This window comes from Polyodon spathula, chromosome 15 (genome assembly GCF_017654505.1).
Source record: "Polyodon spathula isolate WHYD16114869_AA chromosome 15, ASM1765450v1, whole genome shotgun sequence".
In the NCBI taxonomy this organism is placed as follows: Eukaryota; Metazoa; Chordata; class Actinopteri; order Acipenseriformes; family Polyodontidae; genus Polyodon; species Polyodon spathula.
This window is the reverse complement of record NC_054548.1, coordinates 1864790-1890540: the sequence shown is the minus strand read 5'-3', so window position 1 is coordinate 1890540 and position 25751 is coordinate 1864790. Positions and strand designations below refer to the sequence as shown.

The 25751-nt window shown below is 39.2% G+C and overlaps 1 protein-coding gene across 3 annotated transcripts in view; it reads left to right on the top strand.

The window, feature by feature from the left end:
• LOC121327947 (diacylglycerol kinase eta-like) overlaps window positions 1–25751 on the top strand; it is a 67769-nt gene that overhangs the window by 2570 nt on the left and 39448 nt on the right. The window contains exon 2 of one of the 3 annotated variants that reach the window (XM_041272311.1): window positions 3009–3188. In XM_041272311.1, coding sequence (XP_041128245.1) covers window positions 3009–3188 — 180 coding nt within the window. Of the gene's footprint in view, window positions 1–2800; window positions 3189–25751 lie in introns of those variants that run through there. The other 2 variants (XM_041272312.1, XM_041272310.1) reach the window with 2 other exon arrangements.

Sequence of the window (25751 nt, the reverse complement as noted above, 5' to 3'; positions counted from 1 at the left end):
AGGTGATAACTGGTCGAAAATCCTGTCGTATTTTCAATATAGAACCGAATCCCAGGTCTCTACCTAGTGTTTATAGCTCTGGGACTGAAACTCAATTATTGTGTCCGGGTAGGATCAAACGTGCCTGTCAGTTTATTCAGAACTGTTTTCTCTTGATGGTTCATGATAAACACACAAGCCTATAGAAGTGATAGTGCCAATTCATGATAAACACAGAATTCTATAGATGTGACCTGTTACTGTGCATTTCGTTAATTATATTATGACGTGGTGAAAGCAGATCGTTTAACAGCTATTTAGTTTAAATTATGTATAGGTATTATTATTGCAAAAAAATAACTGAGAGCTTTGTTTCCAGTTTCACTGTCTTGATCAATTAAACACGTACACTCACATAAAAAAGGGTTCTTAAATGGTTCTTTGGATGTGGTCAAGGTTCTTTGAAGAGCCTTTTGTGTGTGAAGAACCTTATACCTTATCAGATCGTACTTTTTAAACATTTTTAAACCATTTTAAAAGGTTCACCTATGACATCGGTGCAAAGAACCTTTAATGATTCTAGATAGAACCCTTTTTTTCTAAGAGTATACCTATATTTTATTTTCTTCGGGTTATTTCCCGAATTTAAAACGTCCAGTGAAATACCAGCAGCTGTTAAAGCTGCAGGGGAGCTGGTGTCACTTCCCTCGCCATCTGTTTTAATAAATATAATGTCTTACAAGGGAACAACATTTAAAATAAATAATACACCTACATATTTCTGGAGAGGAAGACACACAGTAAAGGGGTGCTATTACTGAGCAACCTTAAGCATGTCTGTGTTATTATGTGCTTTTCAAGGGGATGCTCTCTATAGTCTCTCCAATAAGATAAATAAGTATTCCCTTTTCAGTAATATTAAATCAATTATGAGCATTATAGACAGATGCTTTTGCATTTGTGTGCTGGTTGAATCAAAGGGGGAACAAGATCAATATATTGAGCACTTTGCTGTACAAAGCATGAACTAAAGCCTTTGTAAATAATGAAAGTTCTAATATTGAGACTGCATTTTTATCTTGTTAACATTTGGGATTTGGGATCCTACTTTGAGAATACCAGAATGTGAGCATTATGAGCTACCTGTGCAGGATCTGTGCTAATGAAAGCGCAGTATAGGACCACTAACCTAAACTCCATTAAACTTTGCATTTGTTACTCGACTTTCTGTGAAGCGTGGTCCTGGTGATTTGCTTTTTCATGCTACTCAGAGATAAAGTTAAGAGTTCATGTATCAGGTGGTCGACAGAAACAGTAAGAGTTTATCCCATTATTCCAGCAATTTACCAAAAAGCCATGTGTTGTTTCCTCCACCTGGCTTAATTTAGAATTAAACAAAACAAGTAAAATCCACTATTTTCTTAATCGATATTCCAAAACAGAGAAGACTTATACCACAACCTGCTAGGATACTGTGCTGCACATTGCATGATCTGACAGAGAACCCTCCTCTCTCCATCTCACAGCAATCCTATGATGTTTGTGTGACCTCGTTCGCAGCCGCCCAGGTGTATAAGCAGCGTTCATACTGAAAGAAGCACAATAGTGCTTTGACGCGACCCCATGCAGCAGTACCGTTAAGTGAACACACCGTGAAAACCATTTGTGCTACTGACCGTGTGGTCACTTAAATATTGCGTGTGTGTGTGTGTGTCTATATATATATATATATATATATATATATATATATATATATATATATATATATATATATATATATATATATAAGCGAGGAACGCTGGATTGTACCTACGGAACAAGATAGGTGTATAAACTTTAGTGGAAAAAATGACGTGGGTATATATACAGCACCGTATCTGTATGCCCTATATAATGAAATCATAATGAAAAAAAAATAGAATACATACACAGATGAGCTTTTACAACAAAATTAGTGGCTGTATAAAAAGTATTTTGTTTGTACCATGAAACGCACGCACAATAAAAACAAGCGTCCAGTGTTGTGCAAGTGAAAAGCGCAGTAGGGCAGAAGCTCCTTGAGCCCGTGCGGAGTCCAGCAGTAACGCGGACAATCTTATTCTCGCGCGTGTTGTCACTTGCACTTCTAAAAAAAGCGCTCTAAAAACTCCGTAAATATTAGGCTACTGTAAATAATGTATGCTGCTTAGAAAAGTTACGATGTGAACAATGTATCCCACATTATGCACAAAAAAGAAAAAGAAAAATCCTATTGCAACCTCCTAAAATGCTCTACAAACGAATGGCTACAGTAGCCTACATACAGTAATTAGAATAAAACATTACATTTAATAAAATACAGGGAGAACATTTTTGTATGGAATAAGTTAGAAGACAACCATGACGTCTCTCATTTGTTATGATTAAAACGTCACACACTGCCTGTTTAACTGATCGGTGCTAAGCCTATGAATGAACGTTCGTGTTGCTGGTATTATTATTATTATTATTATTATTATTATTAGCGGTAGTAGTCGTAGTAGTAAGTCTATTGCATTTGAAGTTAATAATCATTGATTTATTATTGTGTCCACTTGATTCTACTATACGAGATCAGAAACCTAAGTGTTCTTTTTCTGTTTTGAAAATAAAAACTACAGTAGTAGTCGCACCTATAGAATGTGTACATCTCAATTTAGAGTCTGTCTCTAATTTACCACTAGGGTTTGCTACAGAGATTTCCTGCGGTCTTCAATTAGCAGAGACAGCGGCGACAGTTTTAACACACAGTCTGTAGCAGCCAGAAAATACAATTGAAAACACGCTTCGGGGTTAAATGCATACCATAGAAATATGGCCGTTTTCCCTCAGCGTGTTTAGTAGTTTCAAATAGGTAAAGTGGAATAGTTATATTCAGAGACAGGAGGTAGTGAAAGATGGCGGCGAGGGGAGCCGCTTCCCAGCCGCTGTCCAGCTCTCGAGTCCGGGAAAGGAAGGGAGCGGCTGGATGCACTAAGGTTAACCCAGAGTGGTGTGTTTCTACCCGACAGGAGTCTGAAAAGGGAGCGGTTACCGTGGCAGGAATTGTCGGTACTGGGATGCGGCACCATCCAATCGGGGCCGCGGGAGGACATGTAACGGGAGACGAGTCTTCCGACAGCGAAGGGGAGCATGAAGGGCCCCAGAAACTGATTAGGAAGGTGTCCACCTCCGGCCAAATTAGGAGTAAGGTAAGTACCGTGTAAACACAGCATGCATTGTATTTCTTTGCGAATGATGAAGCATCTAAATCGTGTTATCAGTGGTCCAAATCGCCTGTGCTGCTAACTGTTCTTGAGTTTCAAGAGGCTACAGTGGGCTACTTTAGGCTACAGTTTCACAAGATGCACTGTTGAATGCGAACAGGATGCCGGTATTAAGGGTGTCTTTCCTACATGGATTGTGAGTGATGTTTTGAGATAATCTGGTTTACGCTACAGCAATAATCAAAAGATTTTATCTTTACTTCAAAAATCCAGTTTATATACTGTGTGTGTATATATATATATATATATATATATATATATATATATATATATATATATATATATATATATATATATATATAATGGATTTTAAAAAAAGATACAGTTCAAAAGCCAGCCAATGATATAAATTTACATTTAGTTTATGTTTGCTAACCTGAATTTAATTTTTCATAGCAAATGACCTGTTAAGCAAAAACAAATGTGCACATAATTGCAGGGCATTACATCAGTGCTTTACTAATCCTTTCATCCAAATTGACTCTTATTTTGTAATCTCAGATTTAAAATGACCTTTGGCAAAAGAATCTTAAAGCTTATATTACAGTAAGTCTTAAGAAGCCTGGACTCTGTAAACAGTTCACTGTAAGCTGCCCATCTAAGACTGTGTTATGCTGGCCAGTAAAATCAGTAACATTTAGGAATTGATAGTAAAAACTGTATGTGGATACTTGGAAGATAATTGCTGTTAATTGGCTGAATTAGTTGAAGACACTGAAGGCGATTGAATGTGTGCTGCTGGGTGGATGGGTAGTGCTCTCTTTTTAATAAAACCCCTGTCACATGACCTGTATAATGCAAGATCAACACATTTCTTTAGCTAGTGTGGATAGAGGAGTTTTTGGAAAATGTGTTTATCTGGAGAGTACAACTGATTTTTTTTTTTTAAAGTGTATTTTTTGCAAAACTAATATTCTGAGTTAGGTTTCCTAAAACATACCTTCTAAGAAAGCATATGCAAGTGCACTGATTCACAGCAAAGCTGTCCCCTGATAAAACTCCACAACCTAGGATTGCAAGCAGGCCCTTATCAACAATGTAGAGTGTCCTTATTTTAATTAAACAATATTGACTTTAAATGTCTCTCCTTTAAGTCTTGAAGGCCCAGTTTTACGTTACCTGTTGACTACTGTATCGGCTGCCTCCTCCCTTTGTTTTTTGTGCTCACAAGTGAGGATGACTGGGTTGTTTATGGACATCCTCATGAGTGAAATAACCACAGCCCTCAATTAACATGTATTCTGTTTATATAACAAGTACTGTGTGTGGGAAAGTATGTTTAAACAGAATGAAACAGCTGCACTCAGAAATACTTTCCTTAAATCTGCATCTACTTAGCAGCATAGTGTAATTTGGAGCGGTGTGAGTCGACCGGTCATTCTATCATTGCATTTGAATGAGTGCTAGGTGGATTCACTCAGCAGCATCGACTATGAGAAAGTCATTCCATGCCAGATCTCTCAACACTTTCTACTGCACAGAATTGTACTGCTATGGTTCATAGCACAGTACTCCAGTGCTTTTGCACTCACAAAAATCTAATTGTTGAAAGAAAAAACACTCAGTTGTTTAGTGAGTTAATTTAGTGGCACACAGAGATCAAAAGCATTTCAAATATATTTTTTATTTTGGAGTTGTGAATTCACACATTTGGAATAATTCTATGCTTGCCTTGATATAGCATACAACAGAGTAATCAGAGGAGGCTGGCATTTCTAGGGTTAAAATCAGCTCTTTCGTAAACTGCTTACTCCAGAAGTGACTCGTGTCTTGGCCATATTACAAGTAGTCACATGACTTAATCACAGCAGCGATGTCCTTGTTTTCAGCAATCATATTGATCTTTGTCAAGATGGCAAACGCTGTGTGTGTGTGTACAGCTATTACTATATTTGATTAAAAACAGGAACAAGGATATTGTGCTTTTAGAAATAGATCTGAATGTTTTTTCTGAACAATGATGTACAATGTTAGGTCAGTTAAACTCAATGCCACTTCTGATGTGGCATAGTGTTTTGCTTATGGGGGGTACATTTGTACAGTTCAGTTCTATTTTATTGATGGCCGTTTTTACCTGTGTCCTTCTGTGTCACCTTCCTTAGTAATAGCGTTTGAAGATTTCACACCTGCTTATGATGAGCACAAAGAAAAGGCAATAAATAATCGCCAGGTACACATGAACCACAAATCACTTTCTGTGTGTGAAGTGAGAATCTTGTTCAAATGATATCAACCCCAACTGGAGATGTTGCAGAGTATATTCAACTTTAGCTGTAGTGCTATAAATAAATCCCCATTGTCTAACAAGAAAAGGTGTGTTTAATTATTACACTCCAACTGCATTATTTAACTTGACTATATTTAGAGAGGCAGAGCTCTTGTTCTGTCAGAGAAGGAGGGTTTGTTTGCTTTTGTCATTCTGATCAGTGGTTAACCGAACCCGCAGGAGTAAATACCATCAGAGAAATGCAGTGCCTGTAGCTACTTTATTCTTGATAGCAGACCTTTTGGCTGAGAGAGCACTATCTATTACCAGTTTTTAAAGGCAAAAAAACCCCTGTTGAACTGGACTACACAATGCATTAGTGTTTTTGTGCTCATTAAAAAGACTTGTTTCTGTCAAAAACTACTCTGTCCAGACTTCACGTCCAAATCAAGAGAGCCATATTGTGGAGCATTTGGAGCCATATATGGCTCAAGAGTCGCCAGATTTAGCTGGCTGATGTTTTTAAATCTTTAAGTAGTCAGCCAGCAGCCTACTGAGCGGAGTGATGAATGAGGTTTTTTAAATCCACTTAGTAACCTTTGCAACAGTCCTCTTCTGCTTATATAGATGAAGCAATGCCTCTGCTTCCTAGAACCTAATCTCTTCTTGTGTTGGAGTTCAAACTCATCCTTCTGCCAATTCGAAATGAAAAGTTATATAAACCAATAAAAAACCTAAAGCAAAGAATGTTATTGCATTAGACTTTATCCTGTTTTGATGAAGGAATTCCAATTTATATATCAGATCATAAAAGCAGTTTGAGTGTTTTATTTTCTAAACACACTGTACATATGTAATGCCCAGTACCGCTAAGTGGCTTTGGTTGGAACATAATGTAGACTATGAGCAAGACACTGTACAACTGCAATAAATGTACAACTTTCATATTGAGGTGTGCAAACGTGAAGCCATTGCTTTCTCCTTTAATAATAATACAATAAAAAGTCATTGTAGGTGCTGTTTTTTGTGTGCAAAACACATTCTCTGTTGTGTTGTTTTTTTGTTTCTATGCAGTTATTAATAATGGATGTAGAGTGAATAGCAGGTGCATATACAGTATTGGAAACATTGGAAATAATCAGGAGTGTAAAGGATTAAAAGATATAGGTGATTACTTGTAGCCCAGATGGAAGTACGTAATGCTTGCTGTACTGTGAACTGTTTGCATGGCGCTTTGAAAGGTACTAAAAGGTTAGAAAACATTACTGAAGTATAGAAAAGTGGCAAGCGAATTCGGGCATGGCAAAAATGCTGAACCCTTTTTGTTCACCCTGCCGATCTTGTCGGCTCTCTCGTCTCGGGTGTGTGTTTTTTTCGCACCAGCCGTTTATGTGGAATCCCGCCTTAAGAATGTTCAGTGCAATTGCCATGTGTGTTTAACTACCGGAGTGCAGTGGCATTTCTTAGAGCAGCTGACTCTGTGGCAACAACCAGCAATATACCCTCAGTGTTCCAGCTAAACCTGTGGGTGTAGTGATCAGGTGCTGAACAGAGGCTCTTGTGCTGTACGTTTTTTTGTGGAAAATGTACACCAAAAACCTGACTTATGTTCTAGTGTACAGATAAATTGAACCCAAATCTGCAAAACACACACAAATATGTATGCATCTCATTAGGGTTGAAAGTATTGAAAAATAAAGGGCAAAGATGATCCTGAGAGCTGCAGTTCTCCCCCTTTGCAAAGCTGATCTGTGTACCATGGAGCCAGTTAGAAAGCAGCATGGTTGTAGCTTTCTTTGCCCCATAATGCCATTCCACTAGCACTTGCATTCTTGCTATAAGGGGGAACACAAATCACACAGCATCGTAAGTACAGTGGCTCTCAAAAGTATTCCCCCCCCCCCCCCCCCCAGGACTTTTCCACATTTTATTGTGTTACAGCATGGAATCAAAATGGATTTAATTAGGAGTTTTTGCCACTGATCAACACAAAAAAAAGTTCATAATGTCAAAGTGAAAAGTAAAATCTACAGATTGTTCTAAATTAATTAAAAACTAGCAATGGCTTTCAAACTAAACTTGTAACCAGGCTGCTTCCAGAATTAAACAAAGAAGTAAACAAAGTATGTTTGAATGATAACACATATACTTCAAATAAATGTCACTCTTAAAAACTGATTCTGACTGCATTACGAAAATAACTTAATTATCCTATAATTATGTTCCCTGGATCAAAAGGACTAAATGAAGGCCATCTAATGGATACATTGGGTTGTTTAAATGTAATTTCATATTATGTTTCTCTGAATTACTGTAATGCATTTGTGCTCAACAGCAGGCTCACTTTAACCAGGCTCAGTTTTCTAATAAATGGCCCCAATGAAAAGATAAATGAAAAGATAAGAGATGAAAAGATAATAAGGGAAAAGCTGCATCATAGACATGACTGCGTTCTGCTCATGCTCAGTTTTTTCCTCATACCTAGTGTTACATTTCTTGCCACATTTGTGCTTTTAATAAAGCTCACACACACAAACACACACAAACAAACAAACAAACACAAGTCAGTTATCAAAATTAAAAACTAATTTAATTTACATACGCTCATGGGAGCAAAGTTACAGAGCACTGACAAGAACAGAAACATGGGTTAGACGTTGAGGTAATAACCTTATTATGATGTGCTGCTGTCTGGTTTGAGTGCTTCCCTCATGATCTGTTGAGTGGCCAGATTTATGAGACTCTTGTAAAAGGACAGTCATGCTGCTTTTACAGCTATATTGAGAAAGTACATTGTTTATTAATCTGAGAAAGTCACACAACATTGGCAGTGTGCTTAATTATGATGTTTATAATACTCAAGGAATATCAGTGTAGTTTTCTATTGAATATTTTTGTGTTCACTAAATGATAAATTGTGAATTTCAAATTATGAATCATAAAGTATGTGGTAGGAGGGGAGAGAGGATAATACATACAAAATATTTTAGATTCAATAGCAACCAATGCCTTCCTTGGCTTTTCTTTAAAAATAAACTACTATGGTGCAGGCTGGGTTTTCAGAAAAAAAAAAACAAGCTAAAAACTTATATTGAAATGTTGAGATAAAGCCATCTCGTTGCCATGAAAACAACTCGGATGGCCTCTGTTTCTTCTGTTGCTTTGTGTCTCCACTCCCAGCTTACTGTCTTTCTGTATTTCCCTAGTATATTACCCTGCAGTTCTGATTGTACTGTTTTCTGACTCATTACTGCACAAGGCTTCAAGCACAAGCCATTGTGATGAATTTGCAGTATTTATCCATGGAACAGGTAGAAACCAAATAGCTACATTGCAACCTCAATAACTACAAACGCAACTCTCATTAAAAGACGTGCTTTACAATAAGCAAAATCAAGCCAAAGCTAAAACTAACAGCTAACAGAATAATAATTCAAAAGTGAGCAAATTTAAAGTGGCATGGAATTCCATAAACAAGGTCCATAGCTGGGAAATGAAATGCGCTGCCACCAAAAGAAGCAAACGGAACCCACTGTCTGCGCAGACCGACGAAGAGTTAGCTTGACTGTGAGTGAGAGTAACCATTCCACAGGGTGATATTGGACATCGGCTGTGTGCAGTGTCTTAGTGACGGGGATGGGGACGTGACAGTTCTCTGGTGTGATTAACAATTAAACAGAATGAATACTGAAAATTGAAGGTTGCAACAGCCACAACACTTTACTTCATTGGCCCAGCAGCTCGTCGGCAAATTGCACCTACTTTTCCTTCAAGGTTAACTCTTATTTCACATCCTCCTTTTGAGGATTCAGCTGTGTAATATTTAAGGAAAGTAACATTGTGACCACAGTTTACAGATCATCCGGGTTTTGGCATTAACATGGCAAGACTACTTGGCAGCTGTATGGTGGGAGCAGATTAGCTCATGTCAGATCAGCCGAGTTTAAGAAAATAGGATAGCTACCATCTTGGTAATTCCTAATTCCTTTTCCTCTGATGGTATTCAGATTCATCCCTGTGTACATCATTTTAGTATCCCTTGTTAATTAAACCCCTGCCCTGTTATTGATTCTCTGTGCCTGTATTGCACTTTAACCATAACTGTAAACACTCATAGTGCTACATTTAGAAGCGCTAAAAGAAACTCAATGACAAATGTTTTAACCACAAGCTTCAATCAATGTTTTTAATGCTGTACCTTAATAACAGGCAAACTGTTCTGCACATCTTTCTGATGGGTTTATTTTGTATTTTCACATTTATTTCTCTATTGCATGTTCCATGGTCTAGAAGGGAAGCTGACACACTGTTGAACTTTGTTCATTGTAAAAACTACCTGCAAGGACAACATGCAGAAGTCATTAGAGAGAAACTAACTACCTGGCCTGTGCTACCCTTGAAAAAGGATCAATGCTTGGCAGCTGTCAGTTTGAGTTCAGTAAACACAGCACGAAAGAGCAGTGCAGGTGCCCAGATAAGGCAGGAAAAGTGATAAAATAAAGGAAGGTCTGGAAAACACTTGCATCCGAGAGCAGCTGTTATTGAATTAACTTGAGCTGCTTTGCTGCTGAATAACTGAATATCCTGCATTAGGTTTGTTAATATATCTGTTTGATACTCTTAATAGAGTAGAGATTTGATTGTGTCCAACATGCTTCAGGCACAGCTAGGTCTTGTCCTTATCAAATGGGTATTACAGCCCACCTGTCAGCCTGAAGTACTGCCAGGTATCACAAGGGTTTGCTGGATCGTGGTTAGCGTGGTTACTTCTTGACCATTGGTTGAGATGCAGGTCAGGACTGAGCCTCTTTGGAAACACGTCGTCAAATAAACTTGACTTGACTTGCATTTCATTTCAGATACATCTTTTCAAACCATTTCCAGAACCATTTCAAAGATGCACCCAATTCACACTTGGAGATTGTATTGACATGTATTTTAATCTCTATTCAAGAAGTATTTCAGGTTTCAAGCATACATGCCATATTTCTCAATACTTATGCACTGATAGTTATTAAACCATATGAAATGTAGATCTCGGTATGAAATGAACAAATAGTTAATTTAATGATTTTAGTTTCTTTTTCTAATGTAAATAAAACATGTCAAGCATTCAGTTCCTTGTGTCCCTTCAGGGGTTAAGCGATGAACCCCTTACGGAAACATCTCTGGGTTCTGTCCCTGGGAGTTTGTTTGGAGGAGCAAGTCCTTTGTGTACAGTATGCATTACTTCTTAGATTTCACAGCAGCTACTGCTTTTCAAAACTTCCTGAGGTATAATTACTTAAAGGTTTAGTGTGTCACACTCAGACCCACGCACACATCATAAGACATTGGTAATGGAAAAAAAGATTCAAATAGCTTTGGGTGACAGCAGAAGATTTTTGCAGAAAGTGAAACTGTTGCAATGAATTAATTAGAGCAGTCATGTTAAAGATCAGGACATTGACCCTTGCTATCTATAATGCAAACCCCAGGGACCACGATTGTGGTCACTGGTGTGTACACTGTTGCGCAAAAGTCTTAGACCTGCGCCATCTACAGAACGTCATCTCAGGTATACATTTTAAAATTTAATAAATAAATAAATAAATAAAGTAAAATAAATAAGTAAAACTACTTTTATATTTTTTATTTTTGGATTGCTTTGCACCCTCAACCTGTTGAGAACCACTGGGTAAATGTGATGGATTAGCTACTGCAGCACTTCATATTAGCAGCTCATGTATAGTTTACTTTGAGTTGTTGTGATCACAGGTTTCTGAAGATTCTGATCAATGTGAATTAAAGATTGGTAAATGACAAACTTGGTTTCTTCTCGCCCAAACTAAGCTGTATTAATAACAGTCAAAGTTGTTAGAATAGTGGAAAACACCAGTGGAGGCTTTGAGTAAATTGTTGATGCTCATAACATCGATATATATATATATATATATATATATATATATATATATATATATATATATATATATATATATAACTGAAAACATTATTATATATATATCAATGAATTTACAGTCTTTTTGCTTTATCACACTTTGCATTAGTTCTTAGGAGTATAAGAATCTAGGCCTCCTTTTTGATGAGGACTAAACTACTCAACATGTTGTGCATGTATAGCCACTCTTCTCTCTGTATTTATGCTGTGCATGAATATCTTCACACTGTCTCATCGTATTGTGATAAAACTTCTCCCAGGCAGATTTTTCTACAAATTCTTGAACACATTCCATATTTTGGGTCTTGTTTACCTGAATTTCATCAAACTTTGTATGCAAATGTGTTATAATGAATAATTGAGGTTGTTTTCATGTGGATCACTTCCCTGTTCTGTTTCAAATCTGTTTGCACTCTCCAGTTCTGCCCTTTGTTCTGAGGATGCTGCGCTTCTGCATATGTGTAGGATTACAGATCCTACACTCCGGAGCTTTGAAATGCATTACCCAGTTGCATCCGGGAATCGAGGCTACTACAACGCCATTGCTGCACAGACGGGCGCTGAGAGAAAGCCTCTGTGACTGCTCCAGAGGAGAGCACTACTGTACGAAACCGTTCCACTCCAAGATGGTGCTGGTGAAGGCATTGCCCAGCCGAGGCCAGAGTTGCCAGGAGTGCGCTGAGACCTGGCTAGGTTAGTTTAGGGGATTGGCTCCTAACAGTATAGCAAAGGGTTCGTAGGGTAGGTTCCTAGAGCGGGAACTTTTCGAGGCTAGCGCTCGCTGTATGTGACATATTTTTATTTTTAGCTTTGATTTGTCTTTATTCAGTCTGACACTAGAGCTACCATTGCTGATACCCTAGTGACAGCGCCTGTGTGGCATATCAACACCCACTGTTCTGTGTCTGAATCCTTATTTATCAGTGACGACCCACATAGGTAACATCACACTGTTGCAGTGCTATTCAGCTTTAAGGAATTAGCTGTATTCATTTGGTCAGTAGAAATTATTTTATGTTACTTAAAGGGCCTTTGATGTACTTTACTATACGAAAGGTGCTTCACCAGTGCATACCACACCTTGCATGTTTCCATTAAAACCAACAAATAAATAAGGAGGTTCTGTAAATTGCTCATGAATAGGGGCTGCACCACACTCCTTTAGAATGAACAAGCGGAAGAAAGATATCCTGGGGAATGCAGTCTGCAGATTTCAGTAAACCTTCAGATTGGGAGCTGTCAGGATTTACAACCGGGGCTGGATTTATTGGGCTATTCCACCTGTAAAATTAGTGTGGAACTGAAGCAGCACATCCAGTCGGGCCAGCTTCTAGTTTTGCAGTGTGTGTGTCGAGTTTAAAGAATTTAACAGGAAACTTGCACATCAAGTTTAAGGATTGACATGTTTGTGTGTTAGTCATGTTGACTGTGATGGCTCTGTCAGCTGGGTTCTGAATGTCAGGTGTCTGATTCTCCCTCTGACACTGAAGTCTTGATTAATCCACTGACAAACTGATTTTGAGTGGGGAGGGGTTGAACTATTCAAAAGACAGTAATCAGGTTTAACGATATGTTTATTTATTTTTATTGACCTGAAGCAAAGTACCTTACAAAAAATAAATTAAGAGTGTTTTCTCGTTTTGCTTCACAGCATCCTTTGCTTTAGGCTGTCCAAATTTCTTGTTTTGTCGCTTAGCCGTGCACTTTCATAAACTGGTCTGCATTTTTCATTTTTTCATAGCGTTTGATGATTAGCGAAAAACAAGCACTATGAAAAAATGGAAAATGCAGACCAGTTTCTGTATCATACACGGCATACATTGAATTAAAAATAATACACAAAAGAAAGTTGCTCAGTGCATTAATTTGTTGCAGCTACTCGCTGTCCATTATGCAAAATTAAGATACACAGTATATTACTGTTTAAATAAAGACATCTTGTCTCCCAGCTGTTGTTTACTTTGAGGAAAGGCGTGACGCAATTACAGGGCCACGTAGATGCTGATTTGTTTGGAGCGGAGCAGCTGCAGCCGCTCCTGTGTTTGTCATGAATGCATTGTCTGCAAGAGGCCTGGGTTAAATGACGGGATGCCTTGCAGCTTGGCTTCATTTTGTATAAAAATGGTAAACTTGTGTTTTGAAAACATGCGGGATGTGAAACCACTTTCCTGAAATGGCTTATCTTGGTCTGAGGTTAGGATTGCGCGATGTAGTGATGTAGTGCACTGCTTTTCTGTTGCTCTCGTGATAGATCTCATTGATAGATCTTGGAGTGTTCTGCTTCAAACTCTCCTCAAGGTGTTGCTGGACCAAATCATGCAGGAGATGATAATGGTCTGATAGTGACCACTCTGGAGATAAAATAGAGGCGAATCAGTATATTATATAATATTTTTTTTTTTTTTTTTTTTTTTTCTCCTCAATTTAGTCATGTCCAATTATTTTTAGGCTCAGCTCACCGCTACCACCCCTGCGCTGACTAGGGAGGGGTGAAGATGAACACATGCTCTGAAGAGTGTGCTGTCAGCCACCCGAATCTTTACACACTGCAGACTCACCATGCAGCCACCCAGAGCTACAGCGTCGCAGGACAACACAGCTCTGGGCAGCTTTCAGGCAAGCCTGCAGGCACCTGGCCAGACCATAGGGGTCGCTGGTGCGTGATGAGCTGAGTACACACTTGCCTCCCTCCCCCCCGGGTGGTGCTGGGCCAATTGTGTGCCACCCCCTAGGATTGAGCTTGTGATCTCCAGGCTATAGGGCACATCCGTGAGGAGCGCCTTTACTGGATGTGCCACTCGGGAGCCCCCCTGTGAAAATAGATTTAAATAAACAGAAATGGCAGCAGACTTGTCTAGATGTTACAATAAACAACTGAATGCAGTTTTCTTGTGTGCAGATTTTTGCCAAACAGCAATAAATCCTGACTTATTAAATGTTCGTTTCATTTGGTCTATCAATGGGGAAATGTGCTCAGTTGCTGTGTAAAGTCCTAAATTACCCAGTTTGTTTGCAGAGAAGTTTAAATGTGAAACCGTTGTCAGCAGCGTGGCATTAATGCTGCTTTAATGACCTGCTGTAATGGCAGTGCTGTAGACAATCCGGCACACAGGGGTTACATGGACTAGTCCATTAGCCGCTGTTATGAATATGGAGAGTACGGAAGCTAACTCTTTTAATGATGTTTCGGTCACCCCTGAGGTCACAGCAGCACAGCATCCCTCTGCCAGAATTCCTGTCAAACTGAAGACTCCCTTCCACAGAGCCTCCAATCTCCATGCCCCCTCCCACCCCACGCTCCCTCCCTCCTACCGACCGCAGTAATTACTGCCTTTCCCTTCACTGCTGAGTGAAACAATAGCATCATGTCATTGGAGAGGTTAAGATTATCTGGTTAGGGTTGACAAGATATAATTGCTGAGGCAATTTTAGTGATGCATGGAGGGCTGCATTCTACAGCAGCTATTTCAATACAAGACTTGTCTGCCTGGCAAAGAAATCCAGATGAAGTGATATTTTAAAGTGCGTCTAGAATAGCTGCTGAACTTGTACAGTAATTTTCCCGTCACTTGCTTTGTTCTGAGCCACAATTACATGCTGGTTGTTGGGGTAATTAAAACTTTTGGTGCCTCCGGGAGACTCATTTACTGTACTCTGATTTCCTCGATTTTTAGCATTAGTATGATGAACTGCCCTTTTCCGAATGTGCTCGCAGCCCTGCGTGCAGCTATTCTGCAGCCCTGATGCTGAGGTTTAAGTACGAGGACTCCAAACTTGTGTACGGAGTTAACCAGTGCCAATTGTCTGTCTGTGCCTGCCCCTGGTTTAGTGACAAGGGCTATATAGTTACCTTTTGGAGGAGATGGCTCTTACCCTTACAACAAAATAAAAAGTACAGTCATGTATTATGTGGTGGGTAATAGCACCCACCAGATATACCACACCTGCGGTATGGCTGGCTGTAGACCTTCTAGCTGAAACAGTACACTCACTCTTATAAAAGTTCACTGTGGTATACTGTGTTCAAAAACACTTTAACTACATTCCTGGAGACATTGATTCATTCCTGCAGGATCAGTTATGGATTTAGATAAGGAGCTGCCGAAGGACATCACTGTTCAGGATATCCTGTTTCAATGACATGTTTCAACTGGAAATTTCTACCACTCAGTGCCTGCCCAGGAGCTCAAATCATGGCCATTCAGTTGAAGACAACGGTATGATCTGCAGAAATGAATGAATGGGGAATGGTGGGCTGGCTCACACTCCTATTTACTTTGCAGATTTGAAAGTTTTGAATTGCAAATGGCCATTTTGCTGTCTTATCGAGTTTTATAGTATGTTCTTTTATAAGTGTTCACAGACTACTGAATGAAACTGTAACCTTGACTTTACAGTCAGTCTCACCAGCCTCCAGGTAGGATGCAATGCTTTTTCAAAAACTCAAAAGCAGCTCTTGAGGCTGTGCTGCATTGAGGTTTCTAATGCTTTAGCTTTTATACAGTAACACTGCAGGTGTTGTCTAGAATTCATCCACCTTGGCTTTTTAACTTGCCATAGTGATATCACAGAACTATTATTTATAGGCTAAATGGGCCTGCAATGATTCCATTCTCCATGAGACAATATTAATGGCAAGTAAGTGGAGACTAGTGCTGTTGGCAGTGAAGGGAGAGGAGAGGTTTGTGTCACAATCTGTGAATATTGCCTCGTTTATGCTGCCTGGCTCTACAGGCTTTGGTTGCCCATAGCTAGCTGTTGAAATCAAAAAGGCTGTTTTATTTTAAAGAAACCAGCGGTAACAAATATGTTTAACCAAGGCTAGAAGTTAACTGTTTAAGGCAGTAGTCGGGATTTGCTACCTGCCTGGAAAGTTGGTAGAAAAATGGTCTTAATCAGCAGCAGTTTATTCGAATAATAATTATATATAAATAAATAAATAAATAAAAAAAATAAACACCTGCCTACTGTTTCAAATAGACTGAATACCCCAAACTATCATGTAGTAGGCCTTTATTTAAATCAGAAAGTATTTTTTGAAACCACCTTGTGCTCAACTAAGTAATGGAACTAATGCACTTCCTTGTCGAAATGTATTTTGTTTTATCCTTCAGTTCTACAGAAGTGCAACCGTTTCTATTATCTAAGCATTAGATATGCCATCAGTACGGTTAACCAGGTTATGTTTCATCGGTGCAAATTAAATGGACGAAATGATCCTCTTATCTGTCTTCAGTTGTTGCAGCTAGGGGTCTCGGAAGAGCAGGCAATATTTACCGGCGGCTGTGAGGGCACGCGCGCTTTGAAGAGTGGATGGTTAATCATTCTTGGTAAATCCCAGCGGCTCAGTAATATACTTGTTTTGTTCTGAAATTCGTGATCTGGGACCCCATGTAAAAGAACGGCTTAGTTTTGATCAGGCCTTTGTCAACGGCATAACTGCAACATCAGCCAAAAAACTAAATGACAGAATAATCGAGCATGGGAAATGCAAATGTGAAGTAGTAGTATGAACCAGACACAATCAGGCCATAAAGTATGGAAACATCAGAAAGAACTACAGGTCACTGCGAGCACAGTGAGAACTGCCTGCATGGTTTGTAAAATCGTTACGATTGTAAAATCGTTTAAGATGCATCCTAACATTTTGCAGCTACAGCAGCTTAATGGATTGGATAGTGGGAAAATGCTGTATTCCGACCACACATGCTGTAATATGCTGATGTTTGTAGCAGATAAAATGGCTGCACAACAGTATGTAATTGATTCGAGCAACATGTTCAGTATCCTGGTCGATGAAAGCAATCTGCCTCCAACATATTTTATCTCATAGTTTATGTGCGAATTCCATTCGAAGATGTACCATGCAATTACTTTTTTAACATTGAGCTAAAGTCAGGAACAGGTGCTGGCATTGCAGATGAGTTACTCTTCACCCTCAATGAGAATGGCATTATTGAAGACATACTTCGAGAGCATGTACTGGGTTTTGCAGCTGATGGAGCAGCATCGATGCTGCGGAAATACAAAGAGGCAGCATCAATTCTGCGAGCAAGGATTAACAATGATCTAATCGTGATTCATTGCAAGAACGATAAACTGGATCTCTCTGTTCATGACACTGCTCGAACAGTAAAGGAAGCAAGGCATTTGCAGCTATTAATAGATTCACTGTATTTGTTTTTTTCACAAAATCCCAAGAATCAGAGGCACCTTGAAACTGTGGCTGCTGAGCTCTGTGTGCACATACAGAAGGTTGGTCGAGTTTTTGACATCCGTTGGCTGTCATCTTCCTGCACATCGGTGACTGCTTTATGGGAAAGTTACCCTGCCCTTGTTAAGTTTTTTAAAAATGGTTCAACAGAAAATTCACGTTCTTCACAGGACAAAGCAAAATGTGGTAGTCTACTGGGGAAGATGACAAACTGGCTGTTTCTTATGGAAGTTATGGCCACAGTGAATGATGCATTTGAGATACTAAAAGCCCTATCCCTGTTTATTCAGAATAGGATCTCCACTGCCATCACTGCCAAGCCTGAGATTCTTGTTGCATTAAGAACCATCTAAAGCTCAACAAATGAAATACAAAGGTTTCCGCTTTCAGTTCTCACAAGCTTTAGTTGACAAAATTGAAAGAAGATTTGATGATAACGGGGTCCTGGAAGAGACAGCTGTGCTCAACCCTACATCATGGCCTGCAGAAGAGGATGCAATAATCTTGTTTGGGGATGATAAAGTCATGAATCTGTGCAAAATTGTGAAATTAAATGTTTCAAGACCTCTAACTATAAAGGAATTGAGAGAGCACAAAGGTGGTTGATAACATGAAGACATTAATCACCACAGCTGGTGTGATTCCTGTGTCCTCTGCTGAATGTGAACATGGCTTTAGTGTGATGAACTTTATTCTGACGGTCCAGAGAAGCCGAGTGCATGTCACCGGACTCAACAGCATGCTGTTTATTTCAATTAACGGCTCCAACACTGACACTTTCCAAGCTGAGTAACAGGCCGAGTTGTGGATGAAAGAGGGGCACCATGCTGCTGAGGACAGACCTGCAGGAAAGAAAAGGAAGGAGGAAACCATCGCCCACCACACCAAACTGTTTTGTTAGAACAATCCAGCCTTGTCCTTGGTGAAATCGGCAAGTTTAAAACTTATTTTACTTATGCTAATAAAAGTGTATGATGAATGTTGATTTATGTAAGGGTCAAGACGTTTTGAATCTGGATTTAAATCTCTCCAAGATTTTTTTTCATTTGCATTTCAATGTCAAAAATTATACTTGTTTTTATTATGCTATGCCTTTACACCTTCATGTCGCCAGGAGTCTGAAAATCAGCTAAGTTTGTTTGCTAAGGGAAATACGGTATATATAGAATAATCTGTGTGTGTGTGTGTGCTTGCGTGCGTGCGTGCGTGCGTGTGCGTGTGCATGTGTGTGTGCGTGTGTGAAATATTCATGCAGATAAAGCTGTTGAAATATGTATTTTCTGTAATGTTCCAGTTATTGTTGTTTCACTCTATGTAGCTGTCAGTGAGGTTATGCTTAACAGTACTTGTCATGGGTGCGCTTCAAGTTTATTTTAGTTGCTGTAAGCATAGCGAAAGGTAGTTTTTGTGACTGAGTTTTGATTCCGTATTCAGAAAAATAATATATAGCAGTTGATTCGGTATTAATAAGTAACGTAGTATTGTCTTCGCTGTTTAAATTGTGTACTACAAATGTGTCACGGTGTGCCAAATATATTTTGTGTTTGTCTATTTTTAGCCTCCCCACGGAAATTTGACAAATCGCATCCTGCAAATATATGTTAACTTTGAGCCTTGGTTAAACATAGGCTCTTTACAAATAAAAAGGAGTCTGGTTAAACAAACAGCCAGGTTTTGTCGTTGTGTTTATTATGACTATAAAGCAAAAGCAGTGTGAGTTCAGACTTTTGTCTTGTGTTCTGAAGCAGGATGAACATTGTTCAGTTTAACAATGTGCTCTGCTTTCAGTGAATACAATGAAGCTTTAAAGAAAAACAGTGAAGAACATGTCGTATGCGTGCTTTATATATATGAAAGAAAGTCAGCCACAATGGAGCGATTTCCCTGTCGGTTTCTACATGCACCTCCTGACTACATGATGGCACTCTTCCTTTGTAGCCAGTTTGGCTACATGTAATATGAGATACAATGCCTGAGCAGATAGCCGCGCTCATCCGCCTGCACGAGCTGTGGAAAAACCCAGTTTTATTGTTGTGGGCAGCCACAGCCGGGAGCGCCAGGGAGTGGAAACGGGGCATATGTGTAAGCAGTTTTATTGCCCTGGAGCACAGGGCAGATTATCTGCCTGTATTTTAATATAGAACAAATTGTACTATTCTGTATTATAAGTGTTTTAATTTGGGAAATGGTTTATTTGAGAAAACAAGACACTTCTGAAAGAGATTTATTGTGAAAAGAAAAACAAGTAAAATAATACAGTGCAGCCCAATATGTGTTAGATATTTAGTATTGGTGTATCAGTAAAGAATAGCAATGTTTTATGATATCCCCATCCATACAGTATGTACACATGCAGAACAGAGGAAACAGCACAGTGGGAGCAAGACAAGCAAAACACAGACTTTTGGGAAGAGATTTTTATTGACCATAAAACCGTTCATTGTAGTGCATACACCTACTGGTGAAAAGAAATACTGTAGCGTCCACAATACAGTAATACATCATTCAACTTCAAGAGGGACATATTTGTTTGAACTACCTTGGGTTCTTTATTGAAGCATCGTAAAAGCTGTTAATCGCTCAACGCGTTTTTTAGAGCTTTGGCACTTAATATATTGCTTGTTTCTGAGCAGCTGCATTAAACACTCTGACAGAGTGGCTGGAGGTAAGGAGAGGTCTGGTCAGACGAGATTTCCCCAGCTAGGTCTCAATAGGCAGTAAGGCAGCTTGCAGTACATAGTCCCACTTTATTATTGCGCCTGGTCTGCCTGTGAGCTACTTTTAGGCGCTGGGTTAGATGTCTTAGCGGGGTTGTGTTCATAGGGGCAGTGGTTAAATGAAAACCCTGCTAAGAAATTAGAAATCGGGCATGTGTTATTACCATGCGCAGTGGGATTTAAAGGAAGTAGTTGTTAAGATGAATCCCCTTGGTCTAGAGTGTGTATTCAGATTTAGAGAGTTATGCTATTTCTAGATAAATGGGCATGTAGTTCTGTTTCTAGATACATGCCATGGTTCTGTAGTTAATCATCCCTGTTTTCTTTGGGTATCTCTTTTTCTGAGCAATTCAGTATTAAAAATCAAACTAAATTGTGCATTTGCCTCTGTCCATCGCTGTGAGGATGATGTTTATCAGAAAAGACCAAGAATCTAATCCATTTCTGGAATTGAGCCAGAATTAATTTTATTTTTTCTATACAGGTAGTTAAGTTCCTGTATGAGTCACTAAGCACTTTTGAAAATAACAAGGTCTTGTGGTACAAGAATCACTGGAGAGAAAATGTGGAGAATCAGAAAATAGAAGCTCCAATATGTGCCCTTTAAATGAGGGCAGTCCTGAATGATAGTACGTGCCACAGAGGCATAGGCAGACTTCAAGGATGAAACCAGAGGGAGGTAACAAATACAGGTTTTAACTAACGAAAAGATTGGTCATATGTAAACTTTCTGAGTTGCTGTTAAAAGCAGGTATAATGGAGTGGAGTAGCCCTTCCCTGCCCTGCCCTGCCCTGCCCTGCCCTGCCCATCCCATGTAAAGTGTGTGTGGGAATGTAAGGTTGGCAGAGATGGGGTTGAAGCTGTCCTGCCAGCAGTCACAGGTGTGGCCATTACCCAGGTAGATACTAATTGGGGAGTGGCCACATATGTAAAAGGAACCAGAAATCCTTTGTTGTGCTCTGAGTGGGTGTTTGTTCTGTGATTTTTATGTTGTTTTGAAACTTTATAGTGAAGGCGAATACCCAGCCTGTATTGTTTGGTTTAGTTTGGTTTGGTTTTGTTTGAACATTTGTTTAGACCCTTGTGCCATGTTTATTTGTTCTTGTGTTTTGTTTGTTGTTTTGTTACTAAAGTGTGCACCAGCACTTCACTGCAGCTTCTGTCTCTGAGTCTCTCATTCCTGCTGGTAATTGCTCAGGCTGTGATGCTATCCTGTCACAGGGGGGCTGGCATTTTTGTTTCAAAATGCCATGAGGGGTAGGCCTGGACATGCAATTGTAAACAGTTCTGGGGGTCCTGCAGAAGTTAAACTAGCCCTGGCAATATAAAAGTTATTCACGCTGTGCTGTTGGATAGGAAAACGTTATTCAACAAGGTTGCTTTAAAGACTTGTTGCATACAAAGCTATGGACACCATGTTTTTAGCTGTGTTGTACTCGCTGACATTCTCTGTCTGGATGCAGAGTTTCATGACTGTTTCTGGTGCATCATTTTAGCCCCACTCTTTCATCAGTTGAATGCTGCAATTACGCAGTATTTACATTATCTTTTTAGACTTCCTAATTTCCAATCTACTCATCAGACATCCAGACAAACCAACCCTGTACCAGACCTGGCGTCAATTAGAATTAGAATTACAGCAGAATTATTTGCCGAAATGTCAATTACAATGTAATTTGTTCAATTACAATTACATTTACAATTCTGCTGCAGTAATTACAATTATAATTACAATTTTACTAAAAAGTTACATAAATAACTATACCCATGAACATGTATTCTGTGTTTATTCTAAATAACCCAGCAATAATCATGGGTACAAATACAGAATCACAGTACTTTTATTTTTTTTCAAACATATGGGGTCACCAAAAGTTTAGCTGACTGCCTAGGGCAAGATATCATAACACAGTGGTATACGCACTGGTAGAAGACTGTATTATCATAGTTAATAAAATGGTGTTGTATTGTTCAGAAGGATGGGTTAAGTGTTGCTCACCTTGGCCCTTTTCCAAACAGACACTTCAAGTACAGCACATGAGAAGGGATTGTCATTCCCAGCATATCTGTTTCATGTGACACAATGAAGTCAGATTGAAGTGCAACATGCTGGCACTGAGATTTAACACTCAATTATGATGATGCGACTCTGGTGGAATCCTATTCAAAAAGGACTCTGCTCACTTCAGTGGAAGAGCTCTCGGCAGTATGATCTGCTGTGTATTGTATTACCATCTCATGCAAAGCCAGTTCTTGGTGTCTCTGAGGACGACACTGTAACTGGAAGTACAGAACATGTTATTTTAAAGTGCAGTGTGATTTCTGAACTCTTGCATGTTGGGGTGTTGTGATAGTGGTTCGGTGGTTCATGAACCAGTATTGCAGAGTCAAGATGTATATCAGCAGTACCCGCAGAGCTATTAACATAAGAGATTTTACAAGATCTTCTCTGAGCTCCTAGCTAACACGTACATACGCCCTGAAGTTCACTGGCGACACCTCAAATGCCCTGTGGACCAGTGCAGGCTTTTTCATTCACTTTCTCAGGGAACTCTTCATCTGAGCTCTAATCCCAACTGTTCAGCTCAGCCTTTGCCTCGATTCCTGTTGAGCATGGTGGCTGAAAGTGGGTTGCTGTATTTCATCTTCCTGTCAAGGAGCGGTCTTCCATCTTGCAGTTTTAGAAAACATTTTCTAAAAATAAGCACAGAGTGTGTTCCGGTTGGCGGCTGTGTGACCGCTGCAGAGTTAAGGTATAAGGAAGAATACAGTAAAGTAGGCCAGGAAAGTGGAGCACTGATCTAAGTAAAGGCACCTTGATGCCTGTGGCAGAACAAATACAACATTTGTTTTCTCCGGAGAACAAATCTCTGATATTGCTGATGCTTTATGGGTCAGTTGGCTAAGCACAGGAATGCACCTTTCTGTCTGTAAGTGTTTATATTCCAGTACTGAACCCTTTTTTGAAATACTGTGTGATAATATGAGATAATAGATGAGATTTGCTTTTGAGGTAGTTTTTGGTTGCTGAAAAACATGTTATTATTAGGGTTGTCATAGATGTTACAGCAAATCTTACAAGCTTCTATCATATCCTCCTAGCCTCTTCTAGACATTTTGCATTGCATTTGGATATAGTAGGGCTTCTGTTTTCTGGGTTTTATTAATTGCATTTTTCGTTGATTATTTTGAACTATTTTTATTGGTTAAAACTGAAAATCAGAAGCCCTAGATATAATTATGATGACCTCTTGATTTTATACAAATGTTTGTAACCTTTCAGTTACAGTGCAATAACTACGAGACAAGGAGGACCATCTGCATGTGCTTGCAATGTTTTTTCTAGGTGATAAATGTAGAGCTTGTAAATAAAACGAGCAGAATGAGAACCGAATCTTTCAATCTGTTCTAAATACAGTCACACTGTGCATAACCAGGTGCGTTTCCTCACCTGCTCAGATTTAGCACACTCTGTTGGGATGTTTATTATGGACAGTTTTCATCATCGAGAATAAACCGAGAATATGGAATTATTTTGACTTGTCTTTCCAGCTGTATTGGAGTCCCAAAGAATTGTCCTAATTGCTTCCCAGACACTGAGCACAGAAAACAGGTTCAAAGATCAACATGATCAATACTTGAACTTGGAAAGGCGGGGGGGGGGGGGGGGGGGGGGGGGGGGGGGTAATTAGTGTTTCAGAGTGCCTATGGCTACAGTATTTGGGCTCAGATAGTTTGTATTCTGAGCCAGAGGATCCTACATGTTTACAGGGTCAGTCAAGGAACTGTCTTTCTTAGAATGTGTTCATATTGCCAAATTCCAGCAGATTATCATCAAACTTCATTTTTCTCTTGACCAGGAATTTTAAGTAGATGATGATGTAAACACAGCTGATTTCAAATGATTTATTCCTGTTTTCTTAGAAGTTCTTCATAGCCATGAGTAAGTAGAGTGTTGTAAGCAATCTAGTTGACTGAAAGGGTCTTGTGCGGTCCTATGCAAGTGAACAGATGGCCTTTAGTATGAACTTGTTGTTCAAGGGATCCCTGAGTTTTTAAGCATTTAAGCAAGCTTTTAAGCATTTTGTCAGAACCTCTAGATTTGCCTTTTAAAATTGAACTTGCTTGCTCTTTTACTGCTATACTGCTATTTTTAACACAGTAGGTGCTTTCTTGATTAAACCTAAACATAGCTTTGCAGCAGAAAAGCAAGGCTTGAGACGAGATTTCGTATATATTCCAAATGCACTTGAAAGCACTTCACAATCAAGCATTGAATGTGGTTAATTGTGCTCTTCAACATGATTGTATTATTCGTGAATTTAATTACATTTCTTTTAAAGGAATTAGCCTCTGTTACTTGTGTACAGTTAGCATGAAATGTTGTTAGTTTGAAAGAGTCACAATAAAACAGCAGTCAGTACCTGCTTTCTTTAGCTTGACTTTGTTCCTGGAATTTGGCCTGTGGTTTGTTGCATTGCTCTTGTGTCAGAAGCTATCTGAAAGTATTGTGCAGGCTTGTCAAAATGCTTCCATAAAAATTTCCAGTCAACGAATGTCTTTTTATTGGAGCCATCAGTTCAGCTGTCTCTTTTTTACATTGACCAGTAGATTGGTAAAGGGCTGGAAGTTTAGTCAAAGCTACATTTCCATCTGTAGCAGATCACTTTGTATGACCCTGTTGCCCATTTAACATTGCATCTTCATAAATGAGGCAGGGGACATGCTGGGCTGCTATGGTTATGAAAAATGTGCATTTTCAAGAAACATTATAGATGAAGAAGCAATTCAGCCGACATATTCCTGATATGGAGTAAAATTGCCTGATGACTGCAATTTAAAACTTTGTATCCATGGAAAATGTAGCGAATGTTCTTCAGTACAGAGTCAGTATATTCACCCTGCTGATGAGAACACTGATACAGCACTACGACTGTTACCCCAGGCAATTTCAAACCCATGATTGCTTTTCTTTAAGTACAGTAAGTACATTTATTTCCCCATATTAAAAATGCAACACATTTAAAAAGACATCACAACTTTTCACCACAGCTCTGTCAATCAATTCCCTTCTGTTTTTTTTTAATTCATGCTGTGAACTTTTTACGGCAATATAATATGCATGTCCTATAATAAAAGACTGCGGTACAATATACAGTGTGTTAGTCTATACTATTCTAGATCTGTGTACTAGTTTTGCTACTGTGGGTCTGTCACAAAGACGGCTGGAGTGGGGGACGTCAGACCAGAAACCAGGAACCAGGAAATAAACAACAGAGACGGAGTTTGGTGAAGCTGAGTGAATGGTCTCGCTCAGCATTTAATAATGAACAGACGGACAGAAAAAAAACGTTGCAAGACAAACAAAAACACAGGATACGGCACATTCACCAAATTAAAAAGACAAACAAA